The sequence below is a fragment of the Galleria mellonella genome, unplaced genomic scaffold (assembly GCF_026898425.1).
Source record: "Galleria mellonella isolate WM207_F2 unplaced genomic scaffold, CSIRO_AGI_GalMel_v1 utg35, whole genome shotgun sequence".
NCBI lineage: Eukaryota > Metazoa > Arthropoda > Insecta > Lepidoptera > Pyralidae > Galleria > Galleria mellonella.
Window position 1 is genome coordinate 4,426,692 of NW_026442082.1, and position 13,927 is coordinate 4,440,618.

Consider the following 13,927-nt stretch of genomic DNA (forward strand, 5'->3'; position numbering starts at 1 on the left):
AATACGCTCTTAATTCGTCTATTTTCAATCGACTTCGAAAAGAAGGAGGTTATTAATTCAGTTTTTTTTTTATGTCTGTTACTTTATAACTCTGTTAGTTAACTCATTTAGAAATTTATTTTTTATCTGAAAAATTATTCTTACAAATAGATCGTCATAGTCGTAGAATACTGACGGATCTGACAAATATTACATATATAGATCCGTCAGTATTCTACGACTATGACGAGATACCCATAGAAATTCTGTCAAAATCAGTGAAGTAGCTTAGTTTTTAAATAGAAATAAATGATTTTGCTACAGCTGAAGTAGTTTTTTTTTTTTTTTATTGAACACAATCTTAAATTATTTGTGTGTGTCTATGTTAATACTTTTATCCATACAATAAGTATACCACTATTTTCGTGACGATAAAAGTTTAATTGTAAAGTTAATGATAAATATTTCTGGCGGAGCAAAATTTACTTGTAAATATGTTTCATCATCATCGTATAAGCCTTTAACTGTCCACTGCTGAATATAAGCCTCCCCCATGGGGGGCTTTGCCAGTAGTTGCCACGTTTGGCAGACGGATTGGCAACCGCATTTAGGCTTTGGATTTAAGTTTTAAGAGGGACGCTGCTGCCAAACCGTCGGCTTGAGAGGGACTGTTAGTAATGGAGAGGTCAGTCCCCATTGCTATCGATATACTCTATCAGATCGTCCTCCACACGGTTCCCCTTGTTCCCCTTTCCCATTTATCATCTTAACTACCGTGACCAAGTTATCATTGAATTCTTACGGTATTATGGTACCTTTATACTTATGGTACCTGCTCACTTAATGCTCACTGGAATCCCCCCCCCCCCAGCGTATACCGTGAGCGCAGGCGGGATTACCATGCCATTTTCGCCCATAAAAAAAACCGTCGGCCTCCCTTAGTCGTCTCTTACAACACCCACGGGAATAGAAAAGGTGGCCCGTTCTATGCCTGGACCACACGGCAATTGTAATTATAAATATGTTTATGGACATTTAAAAATAATGGACATTGTTCAGAGCGTAAATGCGAATTAAAAACACCGCCCTGCCACTCAATAAGCGAGTCACGGGCAAGTGTTAGAAAGTGGAAAGTGAGAAATTATTCACTCTTAACGTGGAATATTAAACAAAACACATTGAAGGCATTAAAGAGGCAGTGCAAATGGCTGGCATGTGTCCGATTAAATTATGGAAGTATAATCGTGCTTAATTTTTTTCTTTATTGCCTATACCTATTGGAAGTTGTCGTGGAATGCCACGGAGTCGGGTTTAACCGTGATTACACTTATAGGTACGTGTTAAACATTTTTTAATGCATGATAATGGAATGGTAACCCCGCCTGCGCTAATGGTATACGCTGGGGGGGGGGGGGGGGGATTCCAGTGAGCATTAAGTGAGCAGGTACCATAAGTATATACACCGGCGGGGTACTAGTGAGGGATGATAAATGAGAATGAAAGGCAGGATAGTTAGCACATCGTAATAAATACACCTGGACTTCACCATGATGATTTCCAGGGGGACCGCGTGGAGGTCGACCTGATATAGTCTATGATTAGAAATGGGACTGGTAATCCGTAAGACTAAGAATCCCTTCCCATCCCACCCGTGGTAAATCTTCATATTTAATCAAAATAAAGAAGAATATGATACACGTGACAAAAACTGTTCATGCCACACAGATCGACAAAAATAGCAACATAAATAAAATAAAAAAAAAATTAAGTAACCCCGAAATGCCTGAACAGATCTTCATAAATTGTAGCTAAGAACCATCTCGATCACGTCGGATTTTAAACAAACAAAGAACACATCAGAATCAGTCATTTATTTAAGAGCTATGATGCTATAGACATGTCAAACTTATAACAGTCCTTTTTTGGTTAAAAATCTATTGCAAATAGATTTTATTGCAAAAATCAATCCCTCAGATCGTAACAGCTTTAATATGTTATCAACGTGGGCACGACACCATTAAGAAATGGTGGAAATATCGCGTAACATACAGACAAAAGATATGCAGGCGAATTGAGTAATTCCTACTTTTTGAAGTCGCTTAATAAAGTATCCAAGCATCCAAGCGACCTGACATCAGCTTTAACGGCTCAGAAAAGAATTAATATTAAAAAAAGACAGATTACAGATACTAAAATTTAGCTTATGTCACGGCTATATATTTTTATTATGAACATAAGAAATATTAAATATCTATAATATATGACATGGGTAACTCTTTCCCATTCGTATTTCAACCGTAAAGCAGTTGTGTTTGTATGGCTGTGTTTCGGTTTGAAGGGTGGAATATGGCGTGAATTTACTGGGTACGGAGAAATAACACCTGAGTCCTCAGGAATGGCAACGCATGGGGGTATCATGGACAAAACAGTATACTCTGTTATGTCCATGGTACTGCTCATGTCTATAGGCGACGATTATCACTTTCCATCAAGTGGGCCGTCAGCTTGTTTGCCATTCTAAGTTGTATAAAAAAATATATATATTAAGAAGTTTTCGCAAAAAATGAAAATAAAATTTAAAATTTTGTGTGTCAATACAATTTCATTACAAATTAAAAGAGTCATAAAACATAAAATTTGCATTGAAATGCAAATTAATTACCAGAAACTTTATATGACATTATTATTATATGCATATCAATTTTTTTTTTTTTTTTGCGAAACATAATGAAATATGGATCAAATGAAAGGTAAAAATGTCATCTCAACACGGTCAAGGTGCGACTCGAACCTCATAGCTTATGGAATGCGACAAACTGAACCTACGTATTATGGAGGTCATCATTCGCATACGATTTGAATTTGAAAACATAATCTAAATTATATGGTTTCGAAAGTGACCAAACATTACGCGTCGCGTTTACGCAAAGAGAATAGTGTATGTTCTATACACTACTTTCCCGCGTACACAGCTATAATTATTATCTCCGTACACAGTATGTGTAATATTTCTCGTGTAGAGTAATTCGGATGCGGTTTGTAATCTTCCATTTGAAGTCACAATAATAACACATATTTAGAATTAGCAGTGATATTGAAAATTTAAATAACCTCAGACAATGCATATTTTTTTTACAACACAGGTGGCAAACGAGCATGCGGCTCACCTGATGGTAAGTGAGTACCGCCGCCCGTGATAACCCACAACACCAACGGTATTGCAGGTGTGCTGCCGGCCTTTTAAAAAGGAATATACACTTATATATACGAAGTTATTCATGATGAGTATACAGTGTCTATACGGAGAAAAATGTGATTGTTAGTAACAAACTGACCCATTGCCAGCAACACACTCCTATCAGATCGACCTCCACGCGGTTCCCCCTGGAAACCATGGTGACTAATTTATCGTTGAATTCGTTACGATAAGCTAACTGACCTGCCTTTTCATCCTCATCAAATATCCCTCACCATCAGCCAGCGTATACCAATAGCACAGGTGGGGTTACCATTCCATTATCACCCATTAAAAAAACGGACCTATTGCCAACATTATACCCTATCAGGTCAACCTCTGGAAACCATCGTTGTTAATTTTAGTGCAATTCGTCACGATGGGCTAACTGACCTGCTTTCATCGTCACCTATCATCCCTCACTGGTGCCCCGCTAGTGTATACCGTCAGCGCAGCAAGGGTTACCATTCCATCATCACTCATTATAAAACCCGTGCCGAAACAGATAAGAATGGAGTTCTGAATCGGTGACAAGTTGTTGGGAGAAAAGGAGTATCATTGGATCTTATGTGATGTTATACTAGTTAACATCACAAAAATTCAATAATTTTTTTTTATACAACTGAGCAAATAAACACCAATATAGTTGAGCACTTTTATGGAAAGGTGGCGATCTAGATTAATTTTTTTATGGTACACAATTTTAGGTTATAATAAATATCTAATACCAGCGACTTCGTCCGCGTTTCCGTCGTTTTTCGTAAAATAAGTAGCCTATGTCCTTCCACACGGTTCAGTGGTTTTGATGTAACAGACACATTTCCCTTCACTGCTCTGCTCCTATTGATCGTAGCGTGATGAAAAGTATACTATAACCTGTCCAGGAGTATGAAGAATAATTGTACCAAGTTTCGTTAAAATACGTCGAGTAGTTTTTGTTTCTATAACGCACATACAGACGGACAGACAGATAGACAGACAAAAATTTTACTGATTGCATTTTTGGCATCAGTATCGATCACTAATCACCCCCTGATAGTTATTTTGGAAATATATTTCATGTACAGAATTGACCTCTCTACAGATTTATTATAAATATAGATAGATTTAATTATCTATTTAAAAAAAAATATACATAGGCTACCTCACTGTAGATATAGGTAAGTCAATGACCTAAGCAATTCCTATAAAAGTTCACCTCTATTATAATATTATACCAGTATTTTGTTTATTAATAAATATTAATTAACATTGCAGATGTAACTTTATGGGACGTTATTTGATAATATTGAATATTAATTCGAATGGAGACAAACATAGCCGCTAATAACTGGAAATGTAAACGAATACCAACCTACTTTTTTTAAAAGATTACACAATTCAAAATCTTGGTTTTTGTATTAATTTATTTTTGATTAACAAGGTCAGGGGTGAAAATGGCACTCTTAAATGAATTATTACAGGATTTAATTCATATAACTGCAAAAAAAATATACTAGAAGATGTCTATTTAATTTGGTTATGTATTTATTTATTTATTTACTCATTAGTACAAATATGTGTACATGTATAATTTATTTTGGTATTTAATTTAAAATTGGCCATTTTAATTTCGGATTTAGTTATTCCTCTAGTTAAATATCTATAGGTAGAGTATAAATATAAGATCTATCACAGAGAACAAATCATGTTTCTTTTGGTTACAGAATGAAAATTGTTTCGAAAATACTTTAACATTGGGAACAATAACTCAGTTGTAACTGATTCAGTTTGATAGCTCTTCTCTCACATATGGTGCTAATTGGCCTAGTATTGCGTTGTGTGAGATCAGAGGAAAGTTGTAAATAGTTGAGGTACAATATGTGGTGTATTTTTAAATTTAGAACTCATCTGTATGTATATATTTTTTAACTTAGCAGTGCTGTTATTTAGGCATTCTGTGCTCCCTATTTGATACAAGTGATGAGATACCTGTTACAATAAGTGAAATTTGGATTTAATTGTGAAATTTTGTATCAAAAATGCTATAGACTTATACTTTTTTCTATTATGTGTCTGCTCGCAACTTTGTATGTGTAAATTTTTTAAGTAGATAACACATATGACACATGTGTGTCATAAATAGCTCAAATAAAGTGTTTATCTATCTATCTATACCAGATTTTAAGTTACATTTTCAGGAACATATCTGTGAAAATCATATTCAATTTGGTACAGTGGCTTATGTATGATACCAAAATAAAAATACAGATAGACAAAAACTTCAAAAAATGATTGTTTTAATATTTTTATCTTGAATATCTCTTATGCACAGACATTGTCTAGTTTCAATTTTATTATAATAGTAAGATAAGATGTTAAGTCATACAGGTAAGCTACATGTGAAAAGTGAAATCCACATTTTATCACTTACTCAAATTATACCCGTATGGATTTCACCAATTTTCACATTACATTTAATTTAGCAAACATTATAAACATTAACCTCATGATATGTAACAATAATGAACCCACATGTTCACTTCACTCTCTACAACAACTTTAATTTGTTTTATAATAATATAATGTACCTGTTTTAATTTTTAATTTTTCATACATAAATAATTTATTGCAAATAAAACAAAAATAATCTTGAGACAAATAATTCCACTTGAATTATTTGTCTCAAGATTATTTTTTCCACAAAAAAAAAAAAAAAACTGACTTCAATTGTGACTTCAAATTCAATTATTTTGATTTAAAAAAATCAAGTCATGCTGACTAAAAAACTAAACTACCCAGATTTGGTAAAATACTTATATAACCAATATGAAAGTATATCCTTTTAGGTAACAAATAAGATCTATAAATTGGTTTATAGATGACAGAGTTATGAGCTAATAAACACTAAAAAAAATACCACTGAATTGAGGACCTCTTCCTTTTTTGAAGTTGGTGAAAATGATATCTTAGATTTGATTCTTAATCGGATTAAATTACAGAACAGTCAGTGAGTACCCTTATAGTCTTTATTGGTACTGCTACGCACAATTAATAAAATATGAGGACTACAAATTAGGATGAATTTTATTTTAATTGTTTATTTCTTCATCAGTACATGTGAGTCCTTGTACACCCATGAACTTTATCCTAAAAGCATTCTCTCCCAGCATGTTAGGGTAATTTTTTTTTTACATTTTCTTTATCTATTTCTATATAAATCTTGTATAAATTCGAAAAATATTTTATTCATTGTGCCCGCTATAAAAAAAAAAAACAGACCAAACTTGGCTAATTTAGTAAATAAACAATTTTGGTACTTATTTTTTAAACAAAATATATTTCATAAAATAAATAAATTACTGGAATAAAAATGTTACTGTGTTAAATAGTTATTTAAAAGGTATGTTTTGTATTTACTGCCTATATTTCGAAAAAAAATAGGTCTATAGTATTATAAGTTCTCGTTTATTGTAACACGTATTATTTAAAAGTTGTTATCCTTACCTAAATAATCAAGGTCTTGCAAACTTAATACTAGTGTTGTGATGTCAGGAAACACACAATTTTGAAAACTTGTTCACTCGTCGACACAAAAAAAAATAGAACACGTCCGTGACACGTAAACTTGTTGTAATATGTAAACATTCACAGGTAACAAAGAATGCTTTTTAAAGGGCGTTAAGTTCTTGTTCTTTATCTAATATTAATTCATTTTAAACTAGTTTCAAATACTCATCTTAAAAATATTTTGTCGTCAAACGTGTTGATGCGACGACGAAACAAACCAAACGTCAAGAACGAGAGTTAGCGAAACGAAAAGCACAAAACGAAACAGTGACATTTAATCAGGATTGCCAGATGCGATTTTTATTTTTACCCCAATGTCATTTATTTTTCTCCAAATTGACACGTCTTGGTTGTTTTAAATCGGCCACCACAAACTAAAATAAACAGAAATCTTTATTCTAAAGACCAATATAAACTAAATTTCTAACAGATTTATAAACGTTCTCATGAACGTTTTTGAAAATTAACAGATAATTGCGACGTTGACACACTTCATCGAGCTAAAGTTATGAATGCTAAGTTAAAATTATTATTAATTCATAATGGTCCCTAAAACAGTAATAATTTCTTTTTAATAGTATTAGAATGGCGTCTAAAATATTCGCGTAGTATCACGATAGCTAAAAATTATATTTGCTGTAATTTTTAACTTTTTTTTTATACAACTTGGCAAACAAGCTGACGGCCCACCTGATGGAAAGTGGTAACCATCGCCTATAGACATGAGCAGTACCATGGACATAACAGAGTACACTGTTTCGTCCATGATACCCCCCATGCGTTGCCATTCCCGAGGACTTAGGTGTTATTCCTCTGTACCCTGTAAATTCACGCCATATTCCACCCTTCAAACCGAAGCACAGACATGCAAATACAACTGCTTCACGGTTGATACACGAATGGGACAGAGGTACCCAAGCAATCGACTTTTGTACAAAGTCTCCCTCTGGTTGACTGTTGTTATTGTATTATCATAGTATATGTTATAACAATAAACATATAAAAGTTGTTGCAGTTAGCTAGTAACACACCAGCGGTGTTACCTTTACAGAACCTGAGTTCTCAGAAATGGTAACGCATAGGGTGTATCATGGGTCAAAAAGTATTATTTCTCTATTATGTTTATGATACTTACATCTCATGTCTACAGGCGACGGTTACCACTTTCCATCAGGTGGGCCATCAGCTTGTTTGCTATTCTAAGTTGCATATAAAAAAAAAGTTTGAAGAGTTAAAATTTTAAAAATTATTTCTGTATTTCGGCACGTGGTTGCAAATAGCGCTATTTAACACAAAGTACATTTAACCCACTAGAAATTAAGAAGAATTAACGTAATTCCTGAATAATATTAAAATTCCTAAGTAGCTACTTAAGGTAATTAACATGTTACATGTTATATATTCTTTATTGCACTTGTAAGTTACATATAAAATAATGTATTTATAAATATTGTGAGCAAGGGTGGACTTATCTCTGACAGAGATCTCTTCCAGTCAACCCAGTACAGTAAGAATATAAAAATAAAAATAAAATTCAAATTATTATAGAAGTAACAACTTTATTGTCCCTCACCTAAATACTAATAACTAATGCCTATTTATAAATATATTGGAGTCAATTTTGAAGCGCCATTCTATAAACCTATTTTTACAATTAAAAAAAATATTTGCATAGTTTTGGGGATAGAATAGTATCAGCGTGCATAAACTAAGTAAGTATAGATTGTCTATGATAACATGGTGCGCCCTTCCAAAATCCAAAGAATTAAAATACAATTGTACACGAGTAAAAGTAAACAAGGTTTCAACAAAGTAATATAACACTTGTCTAGCCGGATAGCTACTGAGGGAGAGAAGGTAGACTACTAGTCACATTACTAGCAATATGACCTCCACGTGGTCCCCCCTGGAAACCATCGTGTTGAATTCCAGATGCATTCAGCAGGATGGGCTAAGTGACCTGCTTTTTCATTCTCACTAGCGGCGGCCTTACTCATTGCGTGGCTACGGTAGGTCTATGCGAGCCCCTTTGTCCTTCGTGAAAAATATGTGATACGAAACTAGGTCTGGTTGTTTGATTTAGGTATTTGGTATGTTTGATGAGAAATGTTAAAGTTATACAAATAAATAAAATTTGAGTTTAAAATTATTGGAAATTTTTCGCTGAGTCAAGAAAACTATGTCTTATTTTACATATTTTTTACAATAGATTTTTTTTTATTTGTATATTTTAGTGTTGTTAATGTTATTCATTTGCGATTAAAATGCCTAAATCGGGAAGTTTTTGCAACTTGCCACTAGACAAAATGTTACTCACTGGTTGTTTAAAATTTGCTTGGGTTGTTACGCGAGACCCTTGCAAGAGCGAGGCCCCAGGCGATTGCCCTGTTCGCCACCCCTTAAAGCCGCCGCTGATTCTCACTATTCATCCCTCACTGGTACCCTGCCAGCGTATACCGTTAGCGCAGGCGGGGTTAATCGTAACCCACTATCATTTATTAAAAAAAAAGATAGCCACTGAAGATGGTTCCTCACAAACAAATAGAACACGTCTATATATGGTCACACAAGTTAAAGCAAAAAAATTGGAGGGGCGTGCCATGTTAACGTAGACTATATCTATCTACCTAATTTTGATTCAAAATAAATTTAGTTCATACTGGTTCTCGAAACAGATTTATCTATAACATTGAAATAAGTAGATTTAAAAAAATAGCATTCCATAATTAAAACCATTATCTTTGTAAAAAATTAGTAGGTACTCTGTATTTAAAAAAATAGATATAATAATAATAGTAGGTACTCTGTTACTAAGTACAAATAGTACTTTTGATATTATTTATTACTAATATTAAATAAGCATATGTAAATTCTATGCTTGATATTTACATGCTATTTCATGTGGCAAATCATAATGGACATCTTGTAAACTTGACAAATGCAACGACAACAATGTTTTTAGTGAATAATTTCATTTCATTTAATAATTAATTATATATTATTATTATTGTCTCTGTGGTCTCACCAAAAGGTAGTGGACAATGACTTATATTCTGTACACAATACATATGTACTGAGATTTTTATTAGGTAACTAACAGATGTAATAAAATATTTATTTATTCTTTGGTGGTCTGGCACCAAAAATAACTGATCCAACACGAACTGTAGTTGCGCCTAATTCAATCTGAAATAAAAATTTATTTATTGTTATTATGAATATTTATGAGGAAAACAATTTGGTACATTAATTAGTAGTACGCAAACATAGTGTGGTCCCGGTATAGAATGGGCCGCCCCTTCCTTTCCCGTGGGTGTTCTAAGAGGCGATTAAGAGGATTTAACTATTGAGGGATCGACAGCTGTGTCCCTCTTAAAATATCACTAAAGCCTAACTGCGGTTGCCAATCGCTTGCCAAGTCTGACAACACCCTCTAAGTCTGATATGATGTAGCAAGCATATTGGTCTATCTGATAAAAAGAAATAATCATCTATTGATTCATGTTGGTAAAGCAGTGAGATATAGCTAGTAAAAATACAGGTAAAATGGGAAGATTTTCTTATTTGAAACTGTTAAAAATTGTTCATAATTTAATGAAACAATGAAAGAAATCCATAACATTTACACTTTAACAAACATTTAAATAGTAGGTTAAGTATGAGTAAATATTTAATTATACTATCTCGACTTTGATGTGATAACAACATCAGTCCATCTATCCACTAAGAAAACTAGAAAAATATATATTACTTACAGCGTGTTCAAAATCTGATGACATGCCCATAGACAATTCCACTTTATTTATATCCAAATTAAGATTTTCACATAACTCCTGTCTACATTTGGAGAGGGTTAAGAAATCGGGATTAGGCCCTTTTGAAACATCATAATCATATTGACCAATTGTCATAAGACCTTGGAAATCCAAATTTGGACAATTTTTTAGTACATATTCTACTAATTTGGTTGTCTCCGATGGATGGATTCCATTTTTTGCTGAAAATTAAAAAAAATTAAGATTTTCAATTTCTTTTTAATATATAGTTATCTATCAGGTCTGTTATGTCACATGCACTGTGTTCTGTTTTCAAATTTGATTCAGTTTAATTCCATTTAAAAATAAAAAAATAAGTATATTTACAATTTCCTTAATTATATAAATTAAGAAAACTGGAAATATATTTACTTTCTTTATACTAGTGATTGTTAGCATTTGGAACTTTATAATGAACACTAAAGGTATATATTAGTTCTTTATGATTTTTGTAAAGGACTTCAATTATTATTTAAAAAAAAAAGAATATTTTCTATTCACTAATGTTCACTAATATTACAGATATCACATAAAATCTACCTTCTTCATTGCTTGTATTTATCTGGATCATAACTTTCAACTTCTCTTCCTCTTTTCTATATTTCAACCACTGTTTGTTTAAATTCTCTGCCAGTTTCTCAGAATCAACAGTTTGCACCATAAAAAGACCAGGTGATCCCAACAATTTATTAATTTTATTTGTCTGCAAATGTCCAATGAAGTGCCATTTGATGTCCTTGCATTTATCTAATATACTTGGATCGCTGGCTTTTTCTGCAAGTTCATTTACATAGTTTTCACCGAAATCTCTCTGTCCAGCCTCATAAGCTTGTATTATTAATGACGCAGGTTTTATTTTTGATACAGCAACTAGCCGTGGTATGACTTGAGGAAGATCCTAGAAACACATATATTTATAATTAATTATTTATTTTTAATAATTATACTTTTTTTACTAATCGGTCACATTTTTTTTTTATTTAAAATTGGAAATACCTATTTATTTATTAATAAAAAAAAAGGAAAAATAATTTCTCATTGATATGAAAAGACACCATAAATAAACAATTCAGAACGTATTTTGTTTATTTTATTAAAAATATTATTGTTCTATCAGTTGTTGTTGTTGTAACTGCCCACTGCTGAACATAGTTTCCCCCATAAGGGGGGTTTTTGATAGTAGTATATAACATTTTTATTATATACATTATTCTTATTATATATAAAATATTATTATTCTAATTAAAATAATTTTCTCTGACTTAACAATATTTATTTAAAAAAAAAAGATCTTTAAATATGTAACAGTGGTTAATGTATGTTTCCTTGTAGTGATTATAATCGGATGCCTAGAGATTTCTCATTTACAACAATAAGTACATTAATTGAACGTGATAACAACAATGTTGAAATAATATTATCAGTTTATTTAAACATTATATAGAAATGTCGTTATCTACTTACTTTATTTCTTCTCCCAACAGCTGCTTCAATTTTTGTCAAGACATTTTTTAAACCAAACATAATGTCGATTTCTGGATCACTTTCCGACGACATATTTTTAAAAAGAATTGATGTTTTCTTCTTGCAATAACTATAGGTACCTATTCTATTCTTATCCTTATCATACTCAATAAGTACTTATTGTAGGTATAAATAATAATATATGCTATTTTAAAATCAGCATCACTTTTATATGGCGTAATTGAAAAAAATTCTATGGTACCACTTACAAATATTAACAAAAGAATATAAATTCACATTTATGATATGTCTTTATCTAGAATATCAATACTAACAGTACAAATAATATAATACTATACTAGTATTGGTAAGTCTAAATCTCAAAAGACAACAATTTTATAGTTTAAAAAGTTTAAATTCAAAGAATTGGTTGCATAGTTTCATTAAAAAAGAAACTTCTCATAAGTCTGTACAACGCAATGATCGGAAACTAAAGTTTAGAAATATACATTTTGTATTATAAATTTTATTTTTTTTATAAACTAAGCCTTCTTTGTTCAATTGTATGTTTATAAACAGGAAAATTTATATTAGCAAACAAAAGAACTTTAATTAAAACTAATTTTGGCTAGAATGAACTTTAATGAAAAAGTATATATTTTAATGCATATTTATTTCTATTTAAATAGTTTTTGAAAGCAAATACTTCCGTCAGTGTAATTGATTGAATGAGGGATTTAGACTGACAGATTGACTGAATTTTTAATTATAAATAAATAGACATTTTCGTTTACCTTGTATTTTCCTATTTTTCCGATGATTTTTCTAATAAAATCGTGGCGATAATGCTAAAATTATTCAAATTAATCGACTGATCAAGAAAAAGCCATGAATTTGTTAGAGAAGGCAGAAAAAGCATTGGAATATTTGAAAGCGAACGATGGATCTACGAAGTAATTTTGTGAACGCTTTACATGACTTGATTATGGATTAATTTAAATATTTGTCTTTTGTGTTAATCATAATATGTGTATATCTTTTTAGAAGTCATGATTTGCAATCGGCGGCTGGTACATTAGGGCGATGTCTGGGAGCTTTAGGAAGCCGCCCGAATTTTGCAAAGCACTATGCAAATTTACTGCATACAGCCATCCCTACTTTGCTCTCTCTGGCCAGTAACAATAGTGTAAGTATTTATTTTTCATTGTAAACATCTTATGAGTTAGATTATTATTATTTCTTGACAAATTTATTAATTTATTGCAAAAAAAAAAACCTTATTTTTGTAACTTTATAATTATAAAATATTTATTGATCTTAATTACAAAATCTATAACGAAACAACAGGTACAAAATTATTTCTGTAAAGATTCTGTTAATATGAGTCTTATTAAATTGTGCCAGTTGTTAATATTATTTAAATTCAATTCCTGTTTTAAATAAAATGAGACAATTAGCTTGTATTTATTGTATACTATAATAGCTTTTACCGATGATCTTCTCTGTGTGACAGGAATATGTTTACTGGCTAGTATCAAAAGTAGTTTATACCCTATCTCCATCCCACATAGTATGTGTATACCAGATTTTGTGATAACTGGTGAAGATAGTAATGGGACAGAAGCAGATTATTCTTAAGATAAATTTGGTATGTGTTAAAACTAGGGGTGCAAGGTTAAAACATGTAAAACTTTTAAATAAAGAAAAATAACATAAAACACATTGAATCACTAGGTATCTATGCATATTACTTTTCTCTATTTAAAGGTTGCCTGGAAGGGAGGCCATCCATTGTTTTCTCAGTGTAATTTTTTTTCCAATTGTTTGTATTTATAATAAGTTTACTATTGTAATCTTTTGGAGGAAACGATAAAGAGTATCTAAC

At 31.6% G+C, this 13,927-nt stretch overlaps 3 protein-coding genes across 3 annotated transcripts in view; 1 reads left to right on the forward strand and 2 right to left on the reverse strand.

The window, feature by feature from the left end:
- LOC113513499 (uncharacterized) overlaps positions 1 to 7,029 on the reverse strand; it is a 29,982-nt gene extending 22,953 nt beyond the window's left edge. The window contains exon 1 of the mRNA XM_052896833.1: positions 6,701 to 7,029. The gene's annotated coding sequence lies outside the window, so the exon portion shown is untranslated. The remainder of the gene's footprint in view (positions 1 to 6,700) is intronic.
- A 1,273-nt stretch (positions 7,030 to 8,302) lies between these two features.
- Positions 8,303 to 12,235, reverse strand: LOC113514250 (pyridoxal phosphate homeostasis protein). The gene is made up of 4 exons (XM_026898285.3): positions 12,043 to 12,235; positions 11,119 to 11,476; positions 10,519 to 10,760; positions 8,303 to 9,949 (listed from the first exon to the last, which is right to left on the reverse strand). The coding sequence occupies exons 1-4, from the start codon at positions 12,133 to 12,135 to the stop codon at positions 9,878 to 9,880; spliced, it is 765 nt and encodes a 254-aa protein (XP_026754086.2). The 5' UTR covers positions 12,136 to 12,235; the 3' UTR covers positions 8,303 to 9,877.
- A 551-nt stretch (positions 12,236 to 12,786) lies between these two features.
- The window catches only part of LOC113513239 (huntingtin), a 54,804-nt gene continuing 53,663 nt past the window's right edge, over positions 12,787 to 13,927 (forward strand). Inside the window, exons 1-2 of the mRNA XM_052896812.1 lie at positions 12,787 to 12,995; positions 13,087 to 13,228. Coding sequence (XP_052752772.1) covers positions 12,931 to 12,995; positions 13,087 to 13,228 — 207 coding nt within the window. The 5' untranslated portion in view covers positions 12,787 to 12,930. The remainder of the gene's footprint in view (positions 12,996 to 13,086; positions 13,229 to 13,927) is intronic.